General features: G+C 47.9%; 2 protein-coding genes across 6 annotated transcripts in view; both read left to right on the top strand.

Moving 5' to 3' along the window:
• Positions 1 to 23,784, top strand: part of HOGA1 (4-hydroxy-2-oxoglutarate aldolase 1) — a 45,319-nt gene that overhangs the window by 5,408 nt on the left and 16,127 nt on the right. For 3 of the 5 annotated variants that reach the window (XR_010341761.1, XR_010341762.1, XM_012439523.3), the window contains exons 2-6: positions 9,089 to 9,217; positions 9,399 to 9,526; positions 10,404 to 10,538; positions 10,791 to 10,887; positions 12,842 to 12,975. Coding sequence is in view for 3 of the 5 variants with exons in the window: in XM_012439523.3 (XP_012294946.2) it covers positions 9,089 to 9,217; positions 9,399 to 9,526; positions 10,404 to 10,538; positions 10,791 to 10,887; positions 12,842 to 12,975 (623 nt within the window). In the remaining 2 variants the exon portion in view is untranslated. Of the gene's footprint in view, positions 1 to 8,707; positions 9,012 to 9,088; positions 9,218 to 9,398; positions 9,527 to 10,403; positions 10,539 to 10,790; positions 10,888 to 12,841; positions 12,976 to 23,784 lie in introns of those variants that run through there. The other 2 variants (XM_064374008.1, XM_012439525.3) reach the window with 2 other exon arrangements.
• On the top strand, positions 775 to 1,980 carry CUNH10orf62 (chromosome unknown C10orf62 homolog). Its single transcript, XM_012439281.2, has one exon. The coding sequence runs from the start codon at positions 1,173 to 1,175 to the stop codon at positions 1,611 to 1,613; it is 441 nt and encodes a 146-aa protein (XP_012294704.2). The 5' UTR covers positions 775 to 1,172; the 3' UTR covers positions 1,614 to 1,980.

Below are 23,784 nucleotides of genomic sequence, written 5' to 3'. Positions count from 1 at the left end.
GGCTTTTAGTTGTCTGCACCTAAGGAAAGCCTGGCCAGCTGGCCCACCTGCTCACAACCCAAACTATGCCTATTTATGGGGGGCAAATTCAGGTTTGCAGGTGTATCACTAAGACAAGAGGTAGCAGCCTCCATCCGGGAGTGGCCCCTGGGATCTGGACCCGATGAAGTCTCCTGTCCTGTCCACTCTGCCTTCTCAGCCCACTGCTTGCCTCCCCCAATTGTGACCTCATGTTAGTTATTCCAGAATAAGTTCCTTCCTGGGTTCTTTTCCCTCTGAACTCTGCCCTGTAGTGGGGCTAGTGGCTACAAGTGGGGATGGAATATGCCAGGCTGGCAGCAGACATGGGCCCTGGATGGAGGGTTGCACTGGTCTCAGGTGGCCAGGAATGGATACCAACCCAGTCAAGGGGGTCCTTCTGCCATGGCCAGCCTGACCCAGCATCCGTTACCCCCTGGGGCCACCAGATGGGGAGAGAGAGAAAAACAAACGACTGGAAGATACAAAGGACTAAGTTGCAGAATGGGTTACAAGCAGAAGGCAGAAGGGACTTGGATTCGGAGAAGCGGCCATTTCACTGAGCTTGCGGACAGCTGTCAGGGTGGGAAACAGGACCCAGGCCTCAGGCAATGACTGCCAGGATAGACATGAGGGATGCTGTGGGCTCTCCCCACCCCACCCCACCCCAACCCCAACTGCCTTCCTCACAATGGGATTCATTGCTGAGGTGGTGGGGGGCCACCTAGGGAGGGTGCAGCAGGGGCCCTGCCTGCCAGACATCCTTGCGGAGCCTGCCCTTTCAAGCATGAACCATACCACCTGAGCTTGCCCACGTGCTCTCAGCTCTGCCTGCCTGGTGTGGGGTCCTGGAGACCTTCCTGGAGTTCATCCGGCAGCCATCATGCAAGGTGGTGCTGGGAACTGCCCTCTTGCTAGGAGGTGGAGGCCTCCTGCTGTGGGTTCAGAGAAAGAGGAGAAGGAAGCAAATCTCTAAGGGTGCAGCAGACGAGGACGAGTCACCAGAATCCCATAAGGCAAAGGAAAAAAGCTGGATCAAATCTCACTTTAGCTGCCTTTCTGAAGAGAAGCTGCCCCCCAACAACCACGCCATCACCAGCGGCAATGCTTCCCAGACTGAGAGTGGGAGTGGAGAGGCCAGCACCACGATTCACATGGAGACCTTCACCACCAGGCATGGAGAAGTGGGCTCTGCTGTGCACCAGGAAGCCTTCAGCAGCAGGCAGAAGACATCTGGGTCCTCGGTGATTAAAGAGCTCCACCAGGGGTCTGGAAAAGCCCCGTCCGCCGATGAGGCCACGTGGGCCACTGTGGCTACCTGTGTCAAGGAGATTGACACCCAGGGGCGGCACCTGGCTCACTCCATGCTGCAGCGGGCCACGGCTTACCAGCACTCAGGTCACCTGGAGTCCAAGGACATCAACCAGGAGGAGCTGAGGGCCCTCGAGGAGGTGGAGATGAAACTGCAAAGGAATTTCCTCACCCAGCGGGAAAACACCATAGCTGGTGCCAACCACACACACACTTTCTATGGCCACAGTCACCATGGCCACCTGAGCCACGAGAGCCAAAGCCTGCCCAACCGCAGACACTAGATCTATGACTCCTTGGAAGCCACCTAACCATGGATGGAGATGCCCCTACCCTCAGCAAGGCTGGCTCACACACACAGGCCTGTTTTCTCTCCTACGGGGCAATCTACGCGGCCCAGGGTGAGATGCTGCGCCCAAATCCCTACTTTCTTAGGCTCCCCACAGGGATCACAGGCCCTTTCGACTCCATGCCTGGGGTCTGCCACAGACGATGGCCCTTGTCGGAGGGAGAGCTGGGAGGACACGGCACAGCTGAGACAGACCCTGAGGCCTCTGAAGACCCACCAAGAGCAGACACACAGGAGCAGGCTAGAGCCCCACACTGATGCCAATGCCTGCAACGGAGCCAATAAAGCCTTGTGTGCCCTCACTCTGAGTCCAGGGGCTCTGTGGGCAGCCTAGGGCCTGCAGGGATGGAAGTAGGGGGCTCCCTCTCCAGCACTCTTCTGCTTGTGGGCCCGGCCTGGGGCCTTTTCGCTGGGCCTGATTTGAAGCTCCATAAACCAGCTTCCCTGGTCTCAGGTTCTGGAGAAGGGGCACCTCCAGACGTCTCAACACCCCCAACCTGATGTTGCCAGGGAAGAGGGGAGCAGCCAGGTATTGGGCTTGGGAGAGAAACAGGCTTTCAGAGGAGAGTAGCTAAGCCAGGTGGGAAGGGGGGCCCCGTCCTCTTGCTGTTATCTTTGTTCTCAAGTCACGTGGCATTCTACAAGGCAGTTCTCTACCCGGCCCCACCTGCTTCCTGGGGCCCCTTGGGATCCATGCTAGTACCTCCCCACCACCTAGGTCTACAGCTACCGAGTGGGCACAACACTCTCTTGTTGTTGTTTTTTAAATTAATAGTTTAGTTTAATTTAATTTAATTTTATCCAGGATACATGTGCAGGATGTTCAGGTTTTTTACTTAGGTAAATGTGTGCCATGATGGTTTGCTGCATCTATCAACCTGTCCCCTAGGTATTAAGCCCTGCATGCATTAGCTATTTATCCTGATCGTCTTGGTTTTTTTTTTTTTCTTTTCCCTTTTTTTCTTGGTTTGTTTTGTTGCGTTTTATTTATTTTGAGACAGGGTTTCACTCCTGCCACCTAGGCTGGAGTGCAGTGGCGCAATCACGGCTCACTGCAACCTCTGCCTCCTGGGTTCAAGCAATCCTCCCACCTCAGTTTCCCAAGTAGCTGGGACTGCAGGTGTGTGGAACTACACCTGGCTATTTTTTCTTTCTTTTTTCTTTCCTTCTTCTTCTTTTTTTTTTTTTTTTTGCCTTGTAAGACAGAGTCTCGTTTCATCGCCCAGATTGGAGTGCAGTGGCACAATCTTGGCTCACTGCAACCTTCGCCTCCCAGGTTCATGTGATTCTTATGCCTCAGCCTCCCATGTAGCTGGGGCCACAGGCTAATTTTTTTGTGTTTTTAGTAGAGACAGGGTTTCTCCATGCTGCCCAGGCTGGAGTACAGTGGTGATATCATAGTTCACTACAGCCTCAGACTCAAACTGGCAAAATTCAAATAAAGTCCTTAGTCAATGGCAATGTACCAATGTTAATTCTTTGGTTCTGGTCTTCATATTATAGGTAGGTAAGACATTATCATTGGTGGAGGCTGGGTGAAGCATATATAAAAAATCCCTATACTACTTTTGAAACTCTTCTGTAAGTCTAAAAGTAGTTCAATATTTTGAGTTAAAAAAGTTTTCAGATAATTTGATTATGAGTGCATGTCAAAGTTTGATTACGGTTGTGCTGCAAGCAAAATGACCAGTAAGCAGCTAACTCAAATATATACTCTTGGTAAAGACATTTTTATTAAAAAGAGAATCATCAGGCTGGGCATGGTGGCTCATGTCTAGAATCCCAGCACTTTGGGAGGCTGAGATGGGCAGATCACTTGAGGTAAGGAGTCTGAGACCGGCCTGGCCAACCTGGTGAAACCCCATCTCTACTAAATACGCAAAATTAGCTGGGCAAGGTAGTGTGCACCTGTAATCCCAGCTGCTCGGGAGACTGAGGTGGGAGGATTGAACTTGGGAGGCGGAGGTTGCAGTGAGCAGAGATTGTGCCACTACACTACATCCTGGAAAAAAAAAAGAGAGAATGGTCAGATCACTCACTGTTAAGACTACATAAAGACAAAGAAGAGTAGTTAACAGCTTCTCGGCTCTTACCTGAGAGTTGGCTGGGAGGGTGGCAGATTTTTCAGATCCAGTCTTAATTCCATTAAAAGTCACTGGAGGCTGGACACAGTGGCTCACGTCTGTAATCTCAGCACTTTGGGAGGTCGTGGCAGGTGGGTCATCTGAGATTGGGAGTTTGAGACCAGCCTAGCCAACATGGTGAAACCCTATCTTTACTAAAAATACAAAAAATTAGTTGGGCATGGTAGTGGGTGCCTGTAATTTTAGCTACTCGGGAGGCTGAGGCAGGAGAATTGCTTGAACCCAGGAGACAGAGGTTGTAGTGAGCCAAGATCATGTTACTGCCCTCCAGCCTGGGCAACAGAGCGAGACTCTGTCCCAAAAAAAAAAATAAATAAAAATAAATAAAATAAAATAAATAAAATAAAGTTCATCAGGAAAATGCTTAAGCATTTCATCAGGAATTCTAATTTCTTTCCAGAGGGAGGTTATGAATTACCTCATGCAAAAAAGTTCTGCTGCAAACCAGGACAAAAAAAACCACAACTTCTTTTTCTTTCATACAACAAATTGTCAACACACACCTCAACACCTATGCTAGGCGCTACAGAGGCCAGAATGCATCCAGGCAAAGTAAGGCAAGCACTGGGCGAGGAGAACAGAATGTTGGGGAGGAGGCTTGAGCACTGGCTTGTCGGCCCTCGAGGCATCTGGGAGGTGTTCCAGGTGGAAGGGAACAGCACAAGTAGTCAGCTTGTTTTTTTTTGTTTGTTTGTTTGTTTTGAGACCGATCTTGTAACCCAGGCTGAAGTGCAGTGGCGCTGTCTCGGCTCACTGAAACCTCTGCCTCCCAGGTTCAAGCAATTCTCCTGCCTCAGCCTTCTGAGTAGCTGGGATTACAAGTGTGCACCACCATATCCAGCTAATTTGTGTATTTTTAGTAGAGATGGGGTTTCACCACGTTGGCCAGGCTGGTCCCGAACTTCTGACCTCAAGTGATCTGCCTGACTCAACCTCCCAAAATGCTGAGATTACAGGCACCTGCCAACACACCCAGCTAATTTTTTGTATTTTTAGTAGAGGTGGGGTTTCGCCATGTTGGCCAGGCTGGTCTCGAACTCCTGACCTCGTGATTTGCCTGCCTCAGCCTCCCAAAGTGTTGGGATTACAGGCATAAGCCACTGTGCCCAGTCTAATTTTTGATTTTTTTTTTTTTTTTTTTTTTAGCAGAGATGGGGTTTCACCATGTTGGCCAGGCTGGTTTTGAACTCCTGACCTCAAGTAGTACACCCATCTCAGCCTCCGAAAGGCCTGGGAGTACAGGTGCGAGCCACTGTGCTCAGCCCAATTTCTCATTCTGTAGGAGAGATCAGATTGAGAAATTGTGTCAAATCCCACAGGCGGTGGCAGGGATGGGGGATTGACGAGTTCTGGGGACATTTGTAGATGGGTACTATTCACAGGGAAATATTATACAAGGAACAGGTAATGGAAATGAAGAGTAGAGAGGCCCAGTGGAGAGATCCCAGGAAGACTTCTCTGAGGAGGTGGCAATGATGATGGACCAAGAAGGCGTAATAATGACTGGGGACACTCCTTACATAATTCCTTTTAGCCCCAGTAAGTCACCATGTTGTTAGGTGTCCCCAGCCCCAAACATCCACTCCCCTCCCTGCCACCCCAGCTCCCAGAGCAGCAAGTGTAACCATGGGGCCAGGGGAGAGTATCTTCCTTTGTCTTACAGCTGGAGGGGGCCGTGTACACTCACTACTAATATCACAGTGGGTGTACAATGAGAGGTCATAGAGAGCAGCCTCCCCTTCGACACTGGCCACCCTCCTGATTTAAGGTTTGAGCACTTTCTCCTGACTCCATAAGACAGCTAACACTTATTGAGCACCAGGTTCTTTTCAAAAAGTACTTTACAAATACTATCTAATTTAAACTTCAGAACAAGTCTGAGAGGCTGGGCATGGTGGCTCACACCTATAATCCCCAGCAATTTGAGAGGTCAAGGCAGGTGGATTACCTGAGGCCAGGAGTTTGAGACCAGCCTGTCCAACATGGTGAAACCCTGTCTCTACTAAACATACAAAAATTAGCCAGGCATGGTGATGGGAGCCTGTAATCTGAGCTAGCTGGCAGGCTGAGGCAGGAGAATCGCTTGAACCTGGGAGGTAGAGGTTGCAGTGCCATGGTCGCACCACTGCACTCCAGCCTGGGCAACAGAGCGAGACTCTGTCTCAGAAAGAAAGAAAACAAACAAACAAACAAAAAACTCTGATAAAGGCACTAATATCATCTCCATTTTTCAGCTGAGTTAGCCTGGGCTTCTCTGACTTCAGGGCCTACGCATCTGGCCCCTCTCCTCTGAGCCCTCTGCTTTTCTGCCATTCATTTTCCCCAGTCCTTCGTTCACTGGAGATCCTGGCCTTTTCCTCTTCTCTGGTCCCCTCTCTACACTAATAGGGACACATCAAGCTCATACCTGGGCATCTAGCCAGGGTGAAGGAGCGAATCTTTGGGGTACCTACTCACAGATTTCAGCGTGCTTTCTGGGACATTTTCTTATCTAAGCCTTTAAAACAGCCCTATAAGGTAGAATTGAAATGCGTTCACTGTCATCCCATAGAAAAGGAAACAGAGATGCAAAGATGTGATGTGACTTGCTTAATAGCCAGAGGTGACTCTTGCGTCTAGTGCACCCCGACTACAACACGCTCCCTCTTCTCTAGCCTGGCACTTCTTCCTTCTTGGGAGTCAGGCATGGGTCAGTTTCCCCCTTCAATGAGACTGAAGAGAGGGCTGTGTCATAGGAGCCTTGAGCACAGGACCTGCTTCTGACCCCCAGAGTGCAAGCCCCAGCTGTCCTGCTGTTTAGACCAGGTCCACCTGTCTGGAACTGACCAGCAGGATGAGAGGTGAAGGGAGGGAGTGATGGTGGCTGAATCAGTGGCCGCGACAAGAAGCTGCCCCTACCCAGGATGGTAGGCAGGGGTGGGGAGGAAGATGACTTTGGCATTGGAACAGAGAGAGTGGCAAGAGCTTGATCTCTGAATCTTCAGTCAGAGGGTGCTGGTCCAGTTGTACCTAGTTTGGAGTCCTCATCATACAGGGCTGGCAGCTTTTACGGAGAGCACTGCAGCCCCATATAGCAAGACACAAGGAGGCCCACTTGGGCTGCTAGCCTGACACAGAGGAATCAGTCCTCCAGAAGCAATCCCACAGGAGCGAGAAGCTGTGTGCCTCCAGATGTACCCTGCAATGTTACCAATGCAAAATAACTATATTTTAAAAAAGCAGCTAAATATCCAATGAGAGAGATCCTGATATCCTGGCAACTCACTCTGGAATCTGATGGTGCAGTGAACAGCATGGAAAACGGTTGGTGGAATGAAGTAGAGTCTACATCACACAGTGTCCCCTGAAGGATGACTCACAGGAATAATTTCTCTTGGTCCCGGTGCCAGGAAACTCTGTGTTTCTCTGGGGCAGTTGCTTTGCTTTTATCTTTTGGGTTCTACATATCTTTTAGCTGACCATGTTTCCCTTTTAGCTCTGGCTGTCGGGAAACTCCACATCAAATTTCTGGCTCATTTCTCACAACTATATGGCAGGAACTTTGTATACCAACGCTGCTGGTGGCTTTATTTTCATTTCATTCTCCCAAATAGCCTCCAATTTTTTTTTTTTTTTTTTTTTTGAGACAGGGTCTTGCTCTGTTACCCAGCTTGGAGTGCAGTGGCGCAATCATAGTTCACTGCAGCTTCAAATGCTCCTGATTTATTTTTTATTTTTTTGTAGAGTCAGGGTCTCACTTTGTTACCCAGACTGGTCTCAAACTCCTGGCCTCAAGTGATCCTCCCACCTTGGCCTCCTGAAGTGCTGGGATTACAGGCCCAAATATCCTTCTATTAATTAAGAATCTGGTTGTATTGTACTCCGTATTTGTAAATGACTTCCTTTTTTTTTTTTCTTTAATGGAATGGGATGGAGAGAAAAAAGAAGAAAAAAGAGAAAGTGGGCTGGGCCCCATGGCTCACCCATAACTGGTACAGGTTACTGGTTAGACACATCCCAGGTAAATGATTGATAAAAACAGGAAAATGCAAAATAAAGCAATGAGATTCACTTTTCACCCAGAAAGTTGGCAAAAATTAGTTCTGACAATACCACGATTTGACATGTATGACATTCTATGCTGCTCCTGAGGTCTATACTGACCGATTAGAAATTGGCACACAGTCAGGCGTGGTGGCTCACAACTGTAATCCCAGCACTTTGGGAGGCTCAGGTGGGAGGATCACTTGGGCCCAGGAATTCAAATCAGCATGGGCAAAATGGTGAAACCCTGTCTCCACACACACACACACACAAACTACACCAATTAGTTGGGCATGGTAGCTCACACCTGTAATCCTAGCTACTCAGGAGGCTAAGACATGAGGATCACTTGAACCCAGGAGGTCCAGGCTGCAGTGAGCTGTGATTATGCCACTGCACTCCAGGCTGGGTGACAGAGTGAGATCCTGCCTCAAAGAAAAAGTAAATACATAAAAAATGTGGCACACATGAAGGTGCACGTAGCTATGACTCAGCAATTTCACACCAAAGTATCTGAACTCTAGAGGAACTCTGAGACATATGCATAGAAGACTTTACAGAAAATGTTTGTTTCAGCATTGTTTGCAATAGCAAAAAGAAGAAAACACTCTGTTTTCTTCTTCTTTGGTAGAGACAGGGTTTTGCCATGCTGCCCAGGCTGGTTTTGAACTCTTGGGCTCAAGCAATCTCCCTGCCTTGGCCTCCTAAAGTGCTGAAATTACAGGTGTGAGCCACCAGGCCCAGCCAAAAAGAAGGAAACGTTCTAAATTCTCTCAATAAGAGAATGAAAGTAAATTGTGATCTAACCATACAACAGAATACTATACAGCAAATAAAATGAATGAATCAGGGCTATGTGTGCTGCTATAGACAAAACTCAGAACATAGTATGAAGCAAACAGCAAATTGCAGAAGGCTACTTAAGCTTAATTCTATTTCTACAAGGCTTACATTTGCAATAATCATATTATATAAGGATCACTTGAGCCCAGGAGGTCGAAGCTGTAGCAAGCTTTGATTGAGCCACTGCATCCCAGTCTGAGCAACAGAGTGAGACCTTGTCTCTAAAAAAGAAAAATGATGTGAACACTGTCATTGCAGCTGTGTGGAAACCTTCTGCCTAAAAAGATGGGAAGGAAATGTGTGAAAGATGATGGTGCTGGAAGGTAGGAACACCAATGTCTTGGCTGTTCGGTCGAGGATGGGAAGGAGTTGGTTAGCTATGATGGGACCTCTCTTGCAGGCTTCGTGGTCCAGGGCTCCAATGGCGAGTTTCCCTTCCTGACCAGCAGTGAGCGCCTGCAGGTGGTGAGCCGTGTGCGCCAGGCCATGCCCAAGAACAGGCTCCTGCTAGCTGGCTCCGGATGCGAGTGTGAGCCAGAATGCCTTGGGCCCTGGGGGTGGCTGGGTGTGCAGGCTCCAAGCTCCTTAGCCCTAGCTTGGGTCCTGTCTCCTTGTTCTGCCTGTTCTGGGACATGCTGAGGCACCCTTGCTTGGCCAGTGTCCTGGTCCAGGCCTCCTTCCTGCTCTCACCTCCCTCCTTCCTCTGGCAGCCACTCAAGCCACGGTGGAGATGACTGTCAGCATGGCCCAGGTCGGGGCTGACGCAGCCATGGTGGTTACCCCTTGCTACTATCGTGGCCGCATGAGCAGCGCGGCCCTCATTCACCACTATACCAAGGTATGTGGGGGGCCTGAGACTAAGACGAGGCTCTGCCCGGGGAGAGAGGGGAGTGGGGTGGTCCTTCACATGAATGGCAGCTATAAGAAGGGGTGGACTGTCACCATGTACCAGCTGCACAACGTTGGGAAGCTTACCTAACCACTCTGTGTTACTGCTTCCTCTCCTCTAAAATCAGAGAATGATGTCATCTATCTCATAGGGTTGCCATAAGCATTAAATGAGATCAGGAACATAAAGGGCTTAGAACTGTGCCTGGCATAGGAAAGCACTCCATAAATATGACCCACTATGGGGCCGGACGCGGTGGCTCATCCCAGCACTTTGGGAGGCCGAGGCAGGCGGATCACAAGGTCAAGAGATTGAAACCATAGAAACCCCATCTCTACTAAAAATACAAAAAAAAAACTAATAATAATTAGCTGAGTGTGGTGGCGCCCACCTGTAGTCCCAGCTACTCAGGAGGCTGAGACAGGAGAATTGCTTGAACCCAGGGAGGTAGAGGTTGCAGTGAGCTGAGATCACGCCACTGCACTCCAGCCTGGCAACAAAGCGAGACTTCATCTCAAAAAAAAAAAACAAACATATAAATATATATATATATATATACACACACACACATGTATGTATATATATATACGAGTGTATATATACGTATATATATGTGTATGTGTGTATATATGTGTGTGTGTGTGTGTGTTTATATATATATATATATGACCCACTACAATTGCTTACACTCAGGGCACGTAGCACGGGAGGGAGGCCTGTCCAGGTAGCCCTGGAGTGCTGCAGGCCAGGACCTGTGGGTGGGCAAGCCTCTGGCTCCTGGGACCTGGGGGGCTGCCCTCTCCTGCTCTTCTCTGCACCCCCACAGGTTGCTGATCTCTCTCCAATCCCTGTGGTGCTGTACAGTGTCCCTGCCAACACGGGGTTGGACCTGCCTGTGGACGCGGTGGTCACGCTCTCCCAGCACCCGAATATTGTGGGCATGAAGGACAGTGGTGGTGATGTGAGTGGCAGCAGCTCTAGGGCTGGGGTCTTCTCCTCCTTCTCTGGGTCCCAGCACTTTTGCTCCTGAGGGCAGCTCTGAGATCTGTTTCTGTCCTTGGCTTCTGTTTGAGTTCTCTCTGTCGTGCAGGCTCTCTGGGGCTTTCTTGAGGGCATCTCTTTGGGCACTGGGCTTTCATTCCACCACACTTATCCAGCCCTCATACAGGATGAGGCTCTGGGCACAGCTCTCACGCCACATTTGCTATTGCAGGTGACCAGGATTGGGCTGATTGTTCACAAGACCAGGAAGCAGGATTTCCAGGTGTTGGCTGGATCGGCTGGCTTCCTGATGGCCAGCTATGCCTTGGGTAGGCTACCTGCTGCTCTCAAACTTCATAGGTGACCAAGAGACACCCAGGCAGCTGGGTCCGCTGGGAGAGACTGTGAGGGCTGGGGCTGGATCTGCAGACGGGTTTGCCAGCCTGCCTGCTCTGAAAACTCAGAAACCTGGTCACGCCGCTTGCCTGTCTGAATACTGGGTGATGTGAGTAACGCTGAGTGGAGGAGGATGGCTGTGTACGATCCCTGGCCTGTAGTAGGGATGCCTGCAGTTTGTTCTGAGTCCTGAGCTCTATGATTAGATGACGAACTTAGCTGCTCTAACCCCATGTTGTAAATCATTCTCTGAGGGCAGAGCGCCTTGGGACGCTCCTCTGTAGTTCAGGAGTCCATTTTCCTCTCCCCAGTCCCAGGCCAGAAAGAATTGTCAGATCTACAGAGTTGGGCCAGCAGTCTTCAGTTGCCTGATCAGATTCTGTTTCAACCCAGGATCCCTGGGAATGTCACTTAGATCAATTGTTCTTGACTGTTTGGGGTCAGGGTCCTTGGGTTCGGATTGGATTTGAGCCCTGGAGGGGAGGGGGAAGAAGGGAAGCCCCAGTGAGTAGAGATTTGAGTGATTTTCGAGCACTGCAGGGGAGAACGCTGGTTCTGATTCTGTCTGGTCCCTCCAGACTTTGGCTGGTTGTCTAGGTCCTTGTACATCTCCCCCTGCCATGTCATGGTCTCTACAGTGCAGGGGAAGAAGAAGGGATCCATTTCTGCCTCATCCTGAGAGTGGGGAAAAGAAAAAAACCACAGGTGCTGGAGGCTGGGTGATCTTAGCTGGAATTTCAGCTCTGCAATGTACTCACTGAGTAATGCTGGGCAAGGCATTCATGTCTCTGGGCCTGAGTTTCTTTTTCTTTTTTTAAAATTATTGTGACTCAAAAGTTCTGCTGAATGGGCCTGAGTTTCTACTCTGATAGTAGGTATTCCACAAACAACAGCTCTATTAGCGCATTCTTTTTTTTTTTTTTTTTGAGACGGAGTTTCGCTCTTGTTACCCAGGCTGGAGTGCAATGGCGCGATCTCGGCTCACCGCAACCTCTGCCTCCTGGGTTCAGGCAATTCTCCTGCCTCAGCCTCCTGAGTAGCTGGGATTACAGGCACGCACCACCATGCCTAGCTAATTTTTTGTATTTTTAGTAGAGACGGGGTTTCACCATGTTGACCAGGATGGTCTCGATCTCTTGACCTTGTGATCCACCCGCCTCGGCCTCCCAAAGTGCTGGGATTACAGGCGTGAGCCACTGCGCCCGGCCCTATTAGCGCATTCTTAATTGCATACTCTCTCTTGGGTCTTAAGGCCACTGTACCTAGGGTTCCATTCCTATCTAGCCTTAGAAGCACACTCACAGGCTTGCAGAAGTGGCGGGGCTTCCACAGCCAAACCCATTTTTATTGCGCTGACGAGCACAAAGAGAACTAGAGAGGGTCTTGTTCAGGCTCATGCAGTCAATAGGAAGACATGCCTGGTGACCTGACTCTGTCCGGAGCTCTTTCCAGCCCACTGCTGTCTCTGGTTGCATCCACTAGGGGGAATAAGATTTCAAAAGAGCAAAGGCTTCCCATCCATCCTACTCTCTCACAGGACTGATGAGTCGGGGCTATTGGAGGTGTCAACTGGCAGATGGGATTTTATTTCCGGAGGGGTGCAGGGAAGGAACTGTCCTTGAGTTCGCTTTCAGGCTCTGTTCCCTGCCCCTCACAGATCAGCCCTGAGCAGCACTCAGCCTGTGGGATTCTGTTTTGAATATGCAGGCAGCTCTTCTCGCTGGAAATGTATACTCTGGACTCACAGAGCATGCCTTTGAAGTGGCCAGCCAAGTGACATAGAAATCTGCATCTAATGTCACCAGGCTGAAGAGGTGCTGGGACCAGGGCTTTGGGTGCTCTGTGGGGAAAGGCTCTGGCTGACGTTCTGCATCTTACTTCGTGCAGGAGCTGTGGGGGGCGTGTGCGCCCTGGCCAATGTCCTGGGGGCTCAGGTGTGCCAGCTGGAGCGACTGTGCCTCACAGGGCAATGGGAAGATGCCCAGAAACTGCAGCACCGCCTCATCGAGCCAAACACAGCGGTGAGCCAGTGGCATTGGGGGCGTGGCGTGGGTGGGGGTGGTCTGTGTTCTCTTGGAACAGGACCCAGGGCTGGCACCAGGCCCCACTCAGTCTCCTCCTTTCAGAAAATCCTTTCAGAGAACACCCCAGTGTGGGAACTCCTTGTGCCTCCCAGAAAATCCTGACTTCAGACAAAGTCAAGCTCTATGGATTGTCAAACTTAAGTGTGCATTAGGATTCCCTTAGGGGTGAATTAAAGTTCCAACTTTTGGGTCCAAAAATATGCATTGAAACAAACATTCTGTGTGATTGTGACAGAGTAACCCTAGAACCATGCTTAGAGATGGCTGGAAAGAAAGAGCGTAAACCAGGGGCCTCTAAATCTTCCCTATTGGGTCCTGAAAAAATAGACATGATTACTGGGGCTAGCAAAGGAGTTAGGAGGCAGGAGAGTGCTGTCTTCAAATAATCTGTCCTGTAGTCAGACTGTGTGCCTCAATTCTTTGTTGGGCAAGCAAAGGAGAACTTCAGAGAAAACTCCCGACAAGTTCAGGGTCATTCTGAAGTCTGAAGCAACAGAAAAATGTGTGCCCCTGTATTCAAGTTTTAATGTACATTGTATTATTGTATTATTTTTTCTTTCTTTTTTTTTTTGAGACGGAGTTTCGCTCTTGTTACCCAGGCTGGAGTGCAATGGTACGATCTCGGCTCATGGCAACCTCCGCCTCCTGGGTTCAGGCAATTCTCCTGCCTCAGTCTCCCGAGTAGCTGGGATTACAGGCATGCGCCACCATGCCCAGCTAATTTTTTGTATTTTTAGTAGAGACGGGGTTTCACCATGTTGACCAGGATGGTCTCGATCTCTTGACCTTGTGATTCACCCACCTTGGCCTCCCAAAGTGCTGGGATTACAGGCTTGAGCCACCGCGCCCAGCCGTATTATTTTTTCTTTCTTTCTTTCTTTCCTTTTTTTTTTTTTTGAGGCAGAGTCTTGCTTTTTTGCCCAGGCTGGAATGCAGTGATCTCAGCTCACTGCAACGTCTGTCCCCCAGGTTCAAGCAATTCTTGTGCCTCACCCTCCTGAGTAACAGAGATTACACGTGTGCACCACCATGCCCAGCTAATTTTTGTTTTTCAGTAGAGATGGGGTTTCACCACCTTGGCCAGGCTGGTCTCAAACTCCTGGCCTCAAGTGATCCGCCCACCTCAACCTCCCAAAGTGCTGGGATTACAGGCATAAGCCACAGTGCCCAGCTTATTATTTTTTCTTTTCTTTTTGAGACAGTTTTGCTCTGTCTCCCAGGCTGGAGTGCAGTGCCATGATCTCGGCTCACTGCAATCTCCACCTCCCAGGTTCAAGCAATTCTCCTTTCTCAGCCTCCCTAGTAGCTGGGATTATAGGCGCATGCCACCATATTTGGCTAATTTTTTTGTATTTTTAGTAGAGATGGGATTTCACCATGTTGGCCGAACATGGTGTTGAACTCCTGACTACAAGTGATCCTCCCGCCTCCTGCCTCCTGCCTTGGCCTTCCAATCTTTTTTATTTTTATTTTGGAGATAAGGATCGTTCCCTGTCATCCAGGTTAGAGTACAGTGGTGCAAGGACAGCTCACTGCAGCCTCAAGGTCCTGAGTTTAAGCAATCTTTTTATTTTTAGTTTAGTTTATTTTTTGGTAAAGATGGGGGTCTCATTATGTTACCCAGGCTGGTATTTATCTCCTGGGCTCAAGAGGTCCTCTCACCTCAGCCTCCCAAAATGCTGAGATTACAGGCATGAGTCACCATGCCTGGCCTACTGTATATTTTATATTAAACTTTTTATTTTATTTTATTTATTTTGAGATGGAGTTTCACTCTATTGCCCAGGCTGGAGCACAGTGATCTCAGCTCACTGCGAGAGTTCAAGCAATTCTTCTGCCTCAGCCTCCCAAGTAACTGGAATTACAGGTGTCTGCCACCACGCCTCGCTAATTTTTGTGTTTTTAGTGGAGATGGGTTTCACCATGTTGGCCAGGCTGGTCTCGAACTCCTGACCTTAGGAGATCCGCCTGCTTCGGCCTCCCAAAGTGCTGAGATTACAGGCGTGAGCCACCACACCTTGGTCAAACTTTTTATTTTTAGATAATTATAGATTCTCATGCAACTTTAAGAACTAATACAGGCCAGGTGGGGTGGCTCACGCCTGTAATCCCAGCACTTTGGGAAGCCAAGGTGGGCAGATCATGAGGTCAGGAGATCGAGACCATCCTGGCTAACATGGTGAAATCCAATCTCTACTAAAAATACAAAAAATTAGCCAGACTTGTTAGCATGCACCTGTAATCTCAGCTACTTGGGAGGCTGAGGCAGGAGAATCGCTTGAACCCAGGAGGCAGAGGTTGCTGTGAGCCAACATCACACCAGTGCACTCCAGCCTGGGCAATAGAGTGACTCTGTCTCAAAAACAAACAAACAAACAAACAAACAAACAAACAAAAGAAATAATACAAAGGGATCCCATGTACCCATGATCCACTTTTCCCCAATGGTAACATCTTACAAAACTGTAGAATAATTTTACAGTCTGGATATTGACCTTGATACAGTCAAGACACAGATTATTTCTGTCCCCACAAGGATCCCTCATGTCATCCTCTTATAGCCACACGTACTCACATCTGCCTTCAATGGCTCCTTAACCTCTGGCAACCACACATATATTCACCATTTTATAGTTTTGTCAGTTCAAGACTATACTATATAAAATCATGTAGTATATAACTTTTGGGGATTGGCTTTTTTCCACTCAGCATAATTCTCTGGATATTCATCCAGGTTGTTTGTTGCATGTATCAATAGTTAATTCCTTTTTATTTCTGAGTTCTATACCATGATATGGCTGTACCACAGTATGTTTATTTATTATTTGTTTGTTTATTGAGACGGGATCTTGCTCTGTTTCCCAGGATGAGTGCAGTGGCAAGATTGTGGCTCACTGCAGCCTCGACCTCCCAGTTCAAGCGATCCTCCCAGCTCATCCTCCCAAGTAGCTGGGATGACAGGTGCACACCACCACACCCAGCTAATTCTTTTTCACTTTTAGTAGAGACAAGGTCTCACTAGGTTGCCAAGGCTGGTCTCGAACTCCTGGTCTCAAGCTATCTTCCCTCAGCCTCCCAAAGTGCTGGGATTACAGGCATGAGCCCCCATGGCTGGTCCCCCAAAGCATGTTTAATCATTCACCTGTTGAAAAACATCTGGGTTATTTCCATTTTTGGTTATTAAAAGCATTCGTGGGCTGGGCGCAGTGGCTTATGCCTGTAATCCCAGCACTTTGAGAGGCCGAAGTGGGCAGACCACCTGAAGTTGGGAGTTTGAGACCAACCTGGCCAACATGGTGAAACTAGTCTCTGCTAAAAATACAAAAATTAGCCGGGTGTGGTGGTGGGCACCTGTAATCCCAGCTACTGAGGAGGCTGAGGCAGGAGAATCACTTGAACCCAGGAGGTGGAGGTTGCAGTGAGCTGAGATCATGGCACTGCACTCCAGCCTGGGTGACAGAGTGAGCCTCTGTCTCAATAAATAAATAAATAAATAAATAAATAAATAAATAAATAAATGCTGCATGAACATTCATGAACAGGTTTTCATGTGTCCATAAGTTTTCATTTTTCTGGGATCAATACACAGCAGTACAAATGGTGGGTCATATGGTAATCACGTTTCCTTTTCTAAGAAACTGCTGGTTGGGTGCAGTGGCTCACACCTGTAATCCCATCATTCTGGGAGTCTGAGGTGGTGGACTGCTTGAGCCCAGAAGTTCAAGACCAGCCTGGGCAACATGGGGAGACTCTGTCTCTACAAAAAATACAGAAAATTAGCCAGGTGTGGTGGCATGCACCTGTGACCCATGACTCAGGAGGCTGAGGCAGAAGGGAAGATCCCTTGAATCTGGGAGGTTGAGGCTGCAGTGAGCTGTGATATTGCCACTAAACCCCAGCCTGGGCTACAGAGTGAGATCCTGTCTGAAAGAAAACAAACAAAAAACCCAGAAACAAACCTGCCAAACTTTCCCAGAGTGGCTGTGCTATTTTAAATTTACACTGAGGTAAATGTATGAGTGATCCAGTTTTTCTGCAGCTTTGCCAGCATTTGGCGTTGTGACTATTTTTTATTTTAGCCATTCTGATAGATGTGTAGTACCATCTCATTGGGGTTTTAATTTGCATTTCTCTGATGGCGAATGGTATTGAACATTTTTTTCATGTATTTATTTGCCATTTGTATATCTTTTCAGTCAAATATCTTTATTTCTTACTCATTTTAAAATTGGACTGTTCTTTTGACTGCTGAGTTTTTTTGTTTGTTTGTTTGTTTAAGATGGGGTTTCACCATGATGGCCAGGCTGGTCTTGAACTCCTGACCTCAGGTGATCCACCCACCTCGGCCTCTCAAAGTGCTAGGATTACAGGCGTGAGCCACCGCGCCCGGCCTTTTTTTTTTTTTTTTTTTTTTTTTGACTGCTGAGTTTTTAAGTTCTTTTTTTATTTTTAGTAGAGACGGGGTTCCACCACATTGGCCAGGATGGTCTCAATCTCCTGACCTCATGATCTGCCCGCCTCAGCCTCCCAAAGTGCTGGGATTACAGGCATGAGCCACTGTGCCCGGCCTTTTTTTTTTTGAGACCGAGTCTTGCTCTGTCGACAAGGCTGGAGTGCAGTGGCGCAATCTCAGCTCACTGCAACCTCTGCTTCCCAGGTTCAAGCAATTATTCTGCCTCAGTCTCCCAAGTATCTGGGACTACAGGTGCACGCCACCACGCTCGGCTAATTTTTGTATTTTTAGTAGTGACGTGTTTCACAACGTTGGCCTCAACCTGCCAAAATGCTGGGACTACAAGCGTGAGCTACTACGCCCAGCTAAAGTTCTTTATAGCTTCTAAATACTAGTCCTTTGTCAGATACGTGGCTTGTAAATATTTTCTCCCAGTCTGCAGCTTGTCTTTTTATTGCCTTAACAGGTCTTTTGCAGAGCAAGTTTTATATTTTGATGAAGTCCAACTTATCAACATTTTCTTTTTTTTTTTTATAAAGACGGGGTTTCACCATGTTGGTCAGGCTGGTCTTGAACTTCCGACCTCAGGTGATCCACCCACCTTGGCCTCCAAAGTGCTTGGATTACAAGCGTGAGCCACCACGCCCGGCCCAACATTTTCTTTTATGGATCATGCTTTTGGTGTCAAGTCTAATAACTCTTAAGAGTTCTTAGAAGGCCAGGCGCGGTGGCTCACGCCGATAATCCCAGCACTTTGGGAGGCCAAGGCGGGCAGATCACGAGGTCAAGAGATCGAGACCATCCTGGTCAACATGGTGAAACCCCGTCTCTACTAAAAATACAAAAATTAGCTGGGCGTGGTGGCGCAGCCTGTAGTCCCAGCTACTAGGGAGGCTGAGGCAGGAGAATCGCTTGAACCCAGGAGGCGGAGGTTGCGGTGAGCCGAGATCGCGCCATTGCACACTCCAGCCTGGGTAATAAGAGCGAAACTCCGTCTCAAAAAAAAAAAAGAGTTCTTAGAAGATAATAAGGATTTCCTCATTTCTTTTTTCCTATAAGTTTTAGAGTTTTATGTTTTACAAGTCTGTGACCCATTTTGAGTTAATGTTTGTATAAAGTGTGAGACTTAGGTCGAGGTTTTGTTTGTTTTTTCCCTAATGGATATCTGCTTGCTCCAGCATCATTTGCTGAAAAGGCCGTCTTTGCTCCATTGAACTGCTAGTACGCCTTTGTCAAAAATCAGTGGGGCATATTTATGTGGGTCTGTTTCTGGGTTCTCTATTCTTTCCATTCATCTGTGTCTCTCCCTCTGCAATACCACACAGACTTGATTGCTGTAGCTAAGTCTCAAAATCAGGTAGACTGATTCCTCCCACTTTGTTCTTTTTTCTTCCCCCTTTAAAATTGTTTTAGCTAGTCTAATTTCTTTACCTTTCCATATAAATTTTACAAGAATCTTGTCTACATCTACAATAAAATCTTGCTGGGCCTTTGACTGAAATTGTGTTAAGCCTGTATACCAATCTGGGGACAACTGATTTTTTTTTTTTTAAGAGATGGAGTCTTGCTCTGTCGCCCAGCCTGGAGTACAATGGCACAGTCTTGGCTCATTGCAACCTCTGCCTCCTGGGTTCAAGCGATTCTCCTGCCACAGCCTCCTGAGTAGCTGGGATTACAGGCGCCCACCACCACACTCGGCTAATTTTTTGTATTTTTAGTAGAGATGAGGTTTTACCATGTTGGCCAGGCTGGTCTCAAACTCCTGACCTCGTGATCCGCCTGCCTTGGCCTCCCAAAGTGCTGGGATTACAGGTGTAAGCCACCACACCCGGCCTCTGACTTCTTTACTATGTTGTCCTCCAGTCCTTGAACATGGTACATTTCTCTATTTAGATTTTCTTTGATTTACTTCTTTAGCATTTTGTAGTTTTCAGCCAACAAGTCCTGTACATATTTTAAGAAATTTACACTTAAGGATCTGGTGCAGAGTGGCTCATGCCTGTAATCCTAGTACTTCTGGAGGTGGAGATGGCAGTACTGCTCAAGGCCAGGAGTTTGAGACCAGGCTGGGCAACATGGCGAGACCCCAACTCTGGGGGAAAAAAAAAAAAGAAGACACCTCTGCACTAGGCTCTGTACTAGGCATCTATGGACAACCTGCTGCCTGGAGGGTAAAGCACCCCCTTGCTGCTCCCTACACACTGTCTCCACTGCATTGCCTGTGCATCTGGCAGTGGGTGCAGTGGCCTCTGGTGGCCTTTTGAAGATGAGCAGTGGTACAAGTCCTGACTCCCCTTCAGCAGGCCTGCTCTGATGCCACCTAGCTTGGAGTAGGGGTGGTAGCTCAGGCTCTTTCACTCAGCTGGCCTGGCTGGTGTTTGGCTGGAGTATAGTAGTTATTCTCTGAAAGCTTTCCATCTTGCTAGGTGACCCCTTTTCTGGTCCTTTGTGGCTACAGAGAACTGGCTTCTGTTAGGGTTTTTATTGTCTGTACCCATTGGCGTTGTATGGTTGCTGACTTCAGCTCCAAGTCTGGGCCAGGGGACACAGTACTGTGTGGCTTCGTGGGTCTCTAGGTCCCTCGCTGGTCTTCCTTCTGCTCTCTGCCTTCCAGAGTCTTCTTATGTCTGTTTTTTATATAATGTCCAGAGTTTTTAGTTGTACTTATTGGGAAGAATCAGGACAAACACTTCTACTCCATCTTCCTGAAAGTGGAGCTCTACATATTTTTCTAAATGGTGACATTTTCCCCCCTAAGAACATTAAAGTGGGTGAAAAAATACTGAAAATTGAGAAGCAGCTATGTTAAAACTCATGCCACTGTTTTAGGTTTAAATATTTCATATACCAAAAACATGAATTATAATTTTATTTTCCTGGCTTAATGGAAGCAAAGTCATCAAAACATATTTTTCCAAATCTACTTCTAGAAAAAGATTAACCATTAAAAAGACACCAGCAGGGCACAGTGGCTCACACCTATAATCACAGCAATTTGGGAGACTGAGGCAGGAAGATCACTTGAGCTCAGGAGTTTGAGACCAGCCTGGGCAATATAGTGAGACTTTGTCTTTAGTAAAAATAAATGGTGGTGTGCAACTATAGTCCCAGCTACTCAGAGGTTCAGGCAGGGCGATTGTTTGAGCCTGTGGGGTTGAGGCTGCAGTGAGCCAAGGTCATGGCACTTCACTCCAGACTGGACGAAAGAGCAAGACCCTGTCTCAAAAAAAGAAATGTAAAAAATACAATAAATAAAAATAAAAAATAAACCAAAAAACCCCATGTGTGTGGGGCACACATGATTACTTTTGCATGAGCCATCAATATGGCGGGGCATAGCTCCGTCGGATCCTGTCTTTATTTAAAACTTTGTTCACTGTGGATTTTTTTTTTTGCATAGACTTTGATTTTTAAAAAATATTGCATTGAAATATTACTTATTTTGGCTGGGTGCGGTGGCTCACGCCTGTAATTCCAGGATTTTGGGAGGCTGAGGCTGGCAGATCACCTGAGGTCAGGAGTTGGAGACCAGCCTGGCCAACATGGTGAAACCCTCTCTCTATTAAAAATACAAAAATTAGCTGGGTGTGGTGGTGGGCTCCTGTAATCCCAGCTACTCGGGAGGCTGAGGCAGGAGAATCACTTGAACCCAGAAGGTGGAGGTCGTAGTGAGCTGAGATTGCACCACTGTGCTCCAGCCTGGGTAACAGAGTGAGACTCTGTCTCAAAAAAAAAAAAAAAGGCTGGGCATGGTGGCTCAAACCTGCAATCCCAGCACTTTGGGAGGCCAAGGTGGGCGGATCACCTGGGGTTAGGAGTTCGAGACCAACCTGGCCAACATGGTGAAACCCCAACTCTACTAAAAATACGAAAATTAGCCAGGAGTGGTGGCTCACGTCTGTAATCCCAACTACTTGGGAGGCTGAGGCAGAACAATTGCTTGAACCCAGGAGGCAGAGGTTGTAGTGAGCCAGGATCATGCCATTGTACTCCAGCCTGGGGGACAAGAGTGAGACTCTGTCTCAAAATATAAAATTGTGTTGAAATATTACTTATTTTGATGATTGGGGTTTTTGGCTTCCCCTTAAGTTTTGCATGCAAGGTAAGGACCTCATGCACCTTCCCGCAGTCCCAGGCTGAGCTAGGCACTCTACAATATTTTATTTGGGTAAAGTGGTGGGTGGACTCTAGAGCTCCCTCACAGCTGTATCCTTACCTCAAAGGGGCAGATTAACTTAGATTTAGATAAAGGACAGCTGAGGAGGCAAGTCTGAGTCCCTCTGGAGGTGAAGGTACTCCGGAAATGGGACCTTTTATACATAGGTTGTAAGAACTTGCAGAAATGAAGGCCTCCATTGGACACAGGCCATCCTGCATGTACTGAACATTCCACTGGGGTGGGCCCTCTGCTTTCCCACTGACATCCACCTGTCAAAGTGAAGGTCCCAGAACCCGTATGCCAGTGGGACAGGCAAAGGAGCAGTTTCCAGGGCTCATGGGAATTGGTCTAATATTAGTGGTGTTTTTCTCATCTGGCCCTGTGATGTCTCTATGGGGTAGGTGTTGTTATCACCTCATTTCACAGACGAAGCAGCTTGGGCTGCCCCTAGGGAGGAGCAGATGCCTAGCTGCCATCCTGATATCTGCGTGTCATCCTGACTCACCCTTCATTCTGCATCCTCTCTTGTGCCAGCTCTGGGCACATACCCAGGAATGCCTGGAACACCTTTCTGCTGCCTGGGCTGTAGGCTCAGACACCCCAAGAGCAGCTTGATGTCACTCTATTAGCCCTCCCTGGTCGAACACAATGTCCTTCCTCCACCTTCCAAGCAGCCTGCCTCCTGCCCTTGGCTACATTTAGGACTTTCTCCAGTCTTTGCCACCAACCCTTGCTTAGGGTTTGAAGAGGGGCCATATCAATTGTCTTTGGAAACCCATGGTAGGAGTGAGCTTTTCTCCAGGTACCTCTTCCTTCTGTCCTCTCTCCTGGGTCTTTCCCACCTACTGAAGCTTTGGGTAAAAAGGCCTGGCTATTAGAACATCATGGGGGACAAGGCCTGGAGGAGGATAGCTTACCACCCATTCCAAGAAAAAAAAATCCATGCTTGATAAAGCCTCCGGGCCTCTAGTGGTCAACAGTTATTAGTCAATCTTTCATCAATGGTTCCTGGCCTTTTTATCCCAAACAACCTCTTATTTTTACCCTCCTAAGGTTTTAGCTTCCCTCCAAATAAAACTTTCTTAAGGATTACTTTCCTAGTTTTCAGGTAGTGAAAGATTCATCTAATACTTCTGATCAGCATGAAATAACCAGTTGCTATGCCAAAAGCAAGGAAATTTGATGCTTCATTTATTCTGTAAAATTCCATGCATGATTTTAAATTATAATAGCCAGGTACCATGGCTCACACCTGTTAATCCCAGCACTTTGGGAAGCCAAGGAGGGCAGATCACTTGAGCTCAGGAGTTCGTGACTAGCCTGGGCAACATAGTGAGACCTCGTTTCTACAAAAAATGCAAAAATTAGCCAGGTATGGTGGCATGCACCTGTAGTCCTAAATGCTCTGGAGGCCGAGGTGGGAGAATCTATTGAGCCTGGGAGGTCTAGGCTGCAGTGAGCCATGATCATACCGCTGCACACTAGCCTAAGCGGCAGCGTGACACCCTATCTCAAAAAAAAAATAAAAATTAAATTTAAATACATAAATTATTCTGGGCTCGGTGGCTCATGTCTGTAATCCCAGCATGAGTGGGCGGATCACTTGAGGTCAGGGATTTGAGACCAGCCTGGACAACAGGTGAAACCCTGTCTTTACTACAAATACAAAAAAAAAAAAAAAAAAAAAGGCCTGGTGCGGTGGCAGGTGCCTATAGTCTCAGCTACTCAGGAGACTGAGGCAGGAGAATCGTTTGAACCTGAGAGGGGGAGGTTGTAATGAACCAAGATCATGCCACTGCACTCCAGCCTGGGTGACAGAGTGAGACTCTGTCTCAAAAAAATAAATAAATAAAAATAAATAAACTATAACAATAGCTTTAGGTCCTCTATTATCCTGAAAAAACCTTTAGAGATCATGTTGTCCAGCCCCTTCCTTTTTCAGACAGGAGAACTTACTCAGGGATAATAAGTAAATGACACACAGTTTATACAACAAAACTTCCTTGGGCAATGATGCTTTGCTTTTCCTGGGAGGACATTCAGTGTTTTGGGGAACTGGGTAGCAGACTGGCGATGCTCTAGTGCCTATATCCACAGCCTTGCTGTCTTCTCCCACCCCAGCTCAAGGACTGAA

Source organism: Aotus nancymaae, unplaced genomic scaffold (assembly GCF_030222135.1).
Source record: "Aotus nancymaae isolate 86718 unplaced genomic scaffold, 86718_ANA_hifiasm-v0.15.2.pri h1tg000010l, whole genome shotgun sequence".
Taxonomy (NCBI): domain Eukaryota; kingdom Metazoa; phylum Chordata; class Mammalia; order Primates; family Aotidae; genus Aotus; species Aotus nancymaae.
The sequence above is the reverse complement of the archived record's forward strand: the minus strand, read 5'-3'. Positions and strand labels throughout refer to the sequence as shown.

What these genes read in the sequence shown, in the direction of transcription:
- CUNH10orf62 (XM_012439281.2), top strand. Translation starts at nt 1,173, where the DNA reads ATGGAGACCTTCACCACCAGGCATGGAGAAGTGGGCTCTGCTGTGCAC.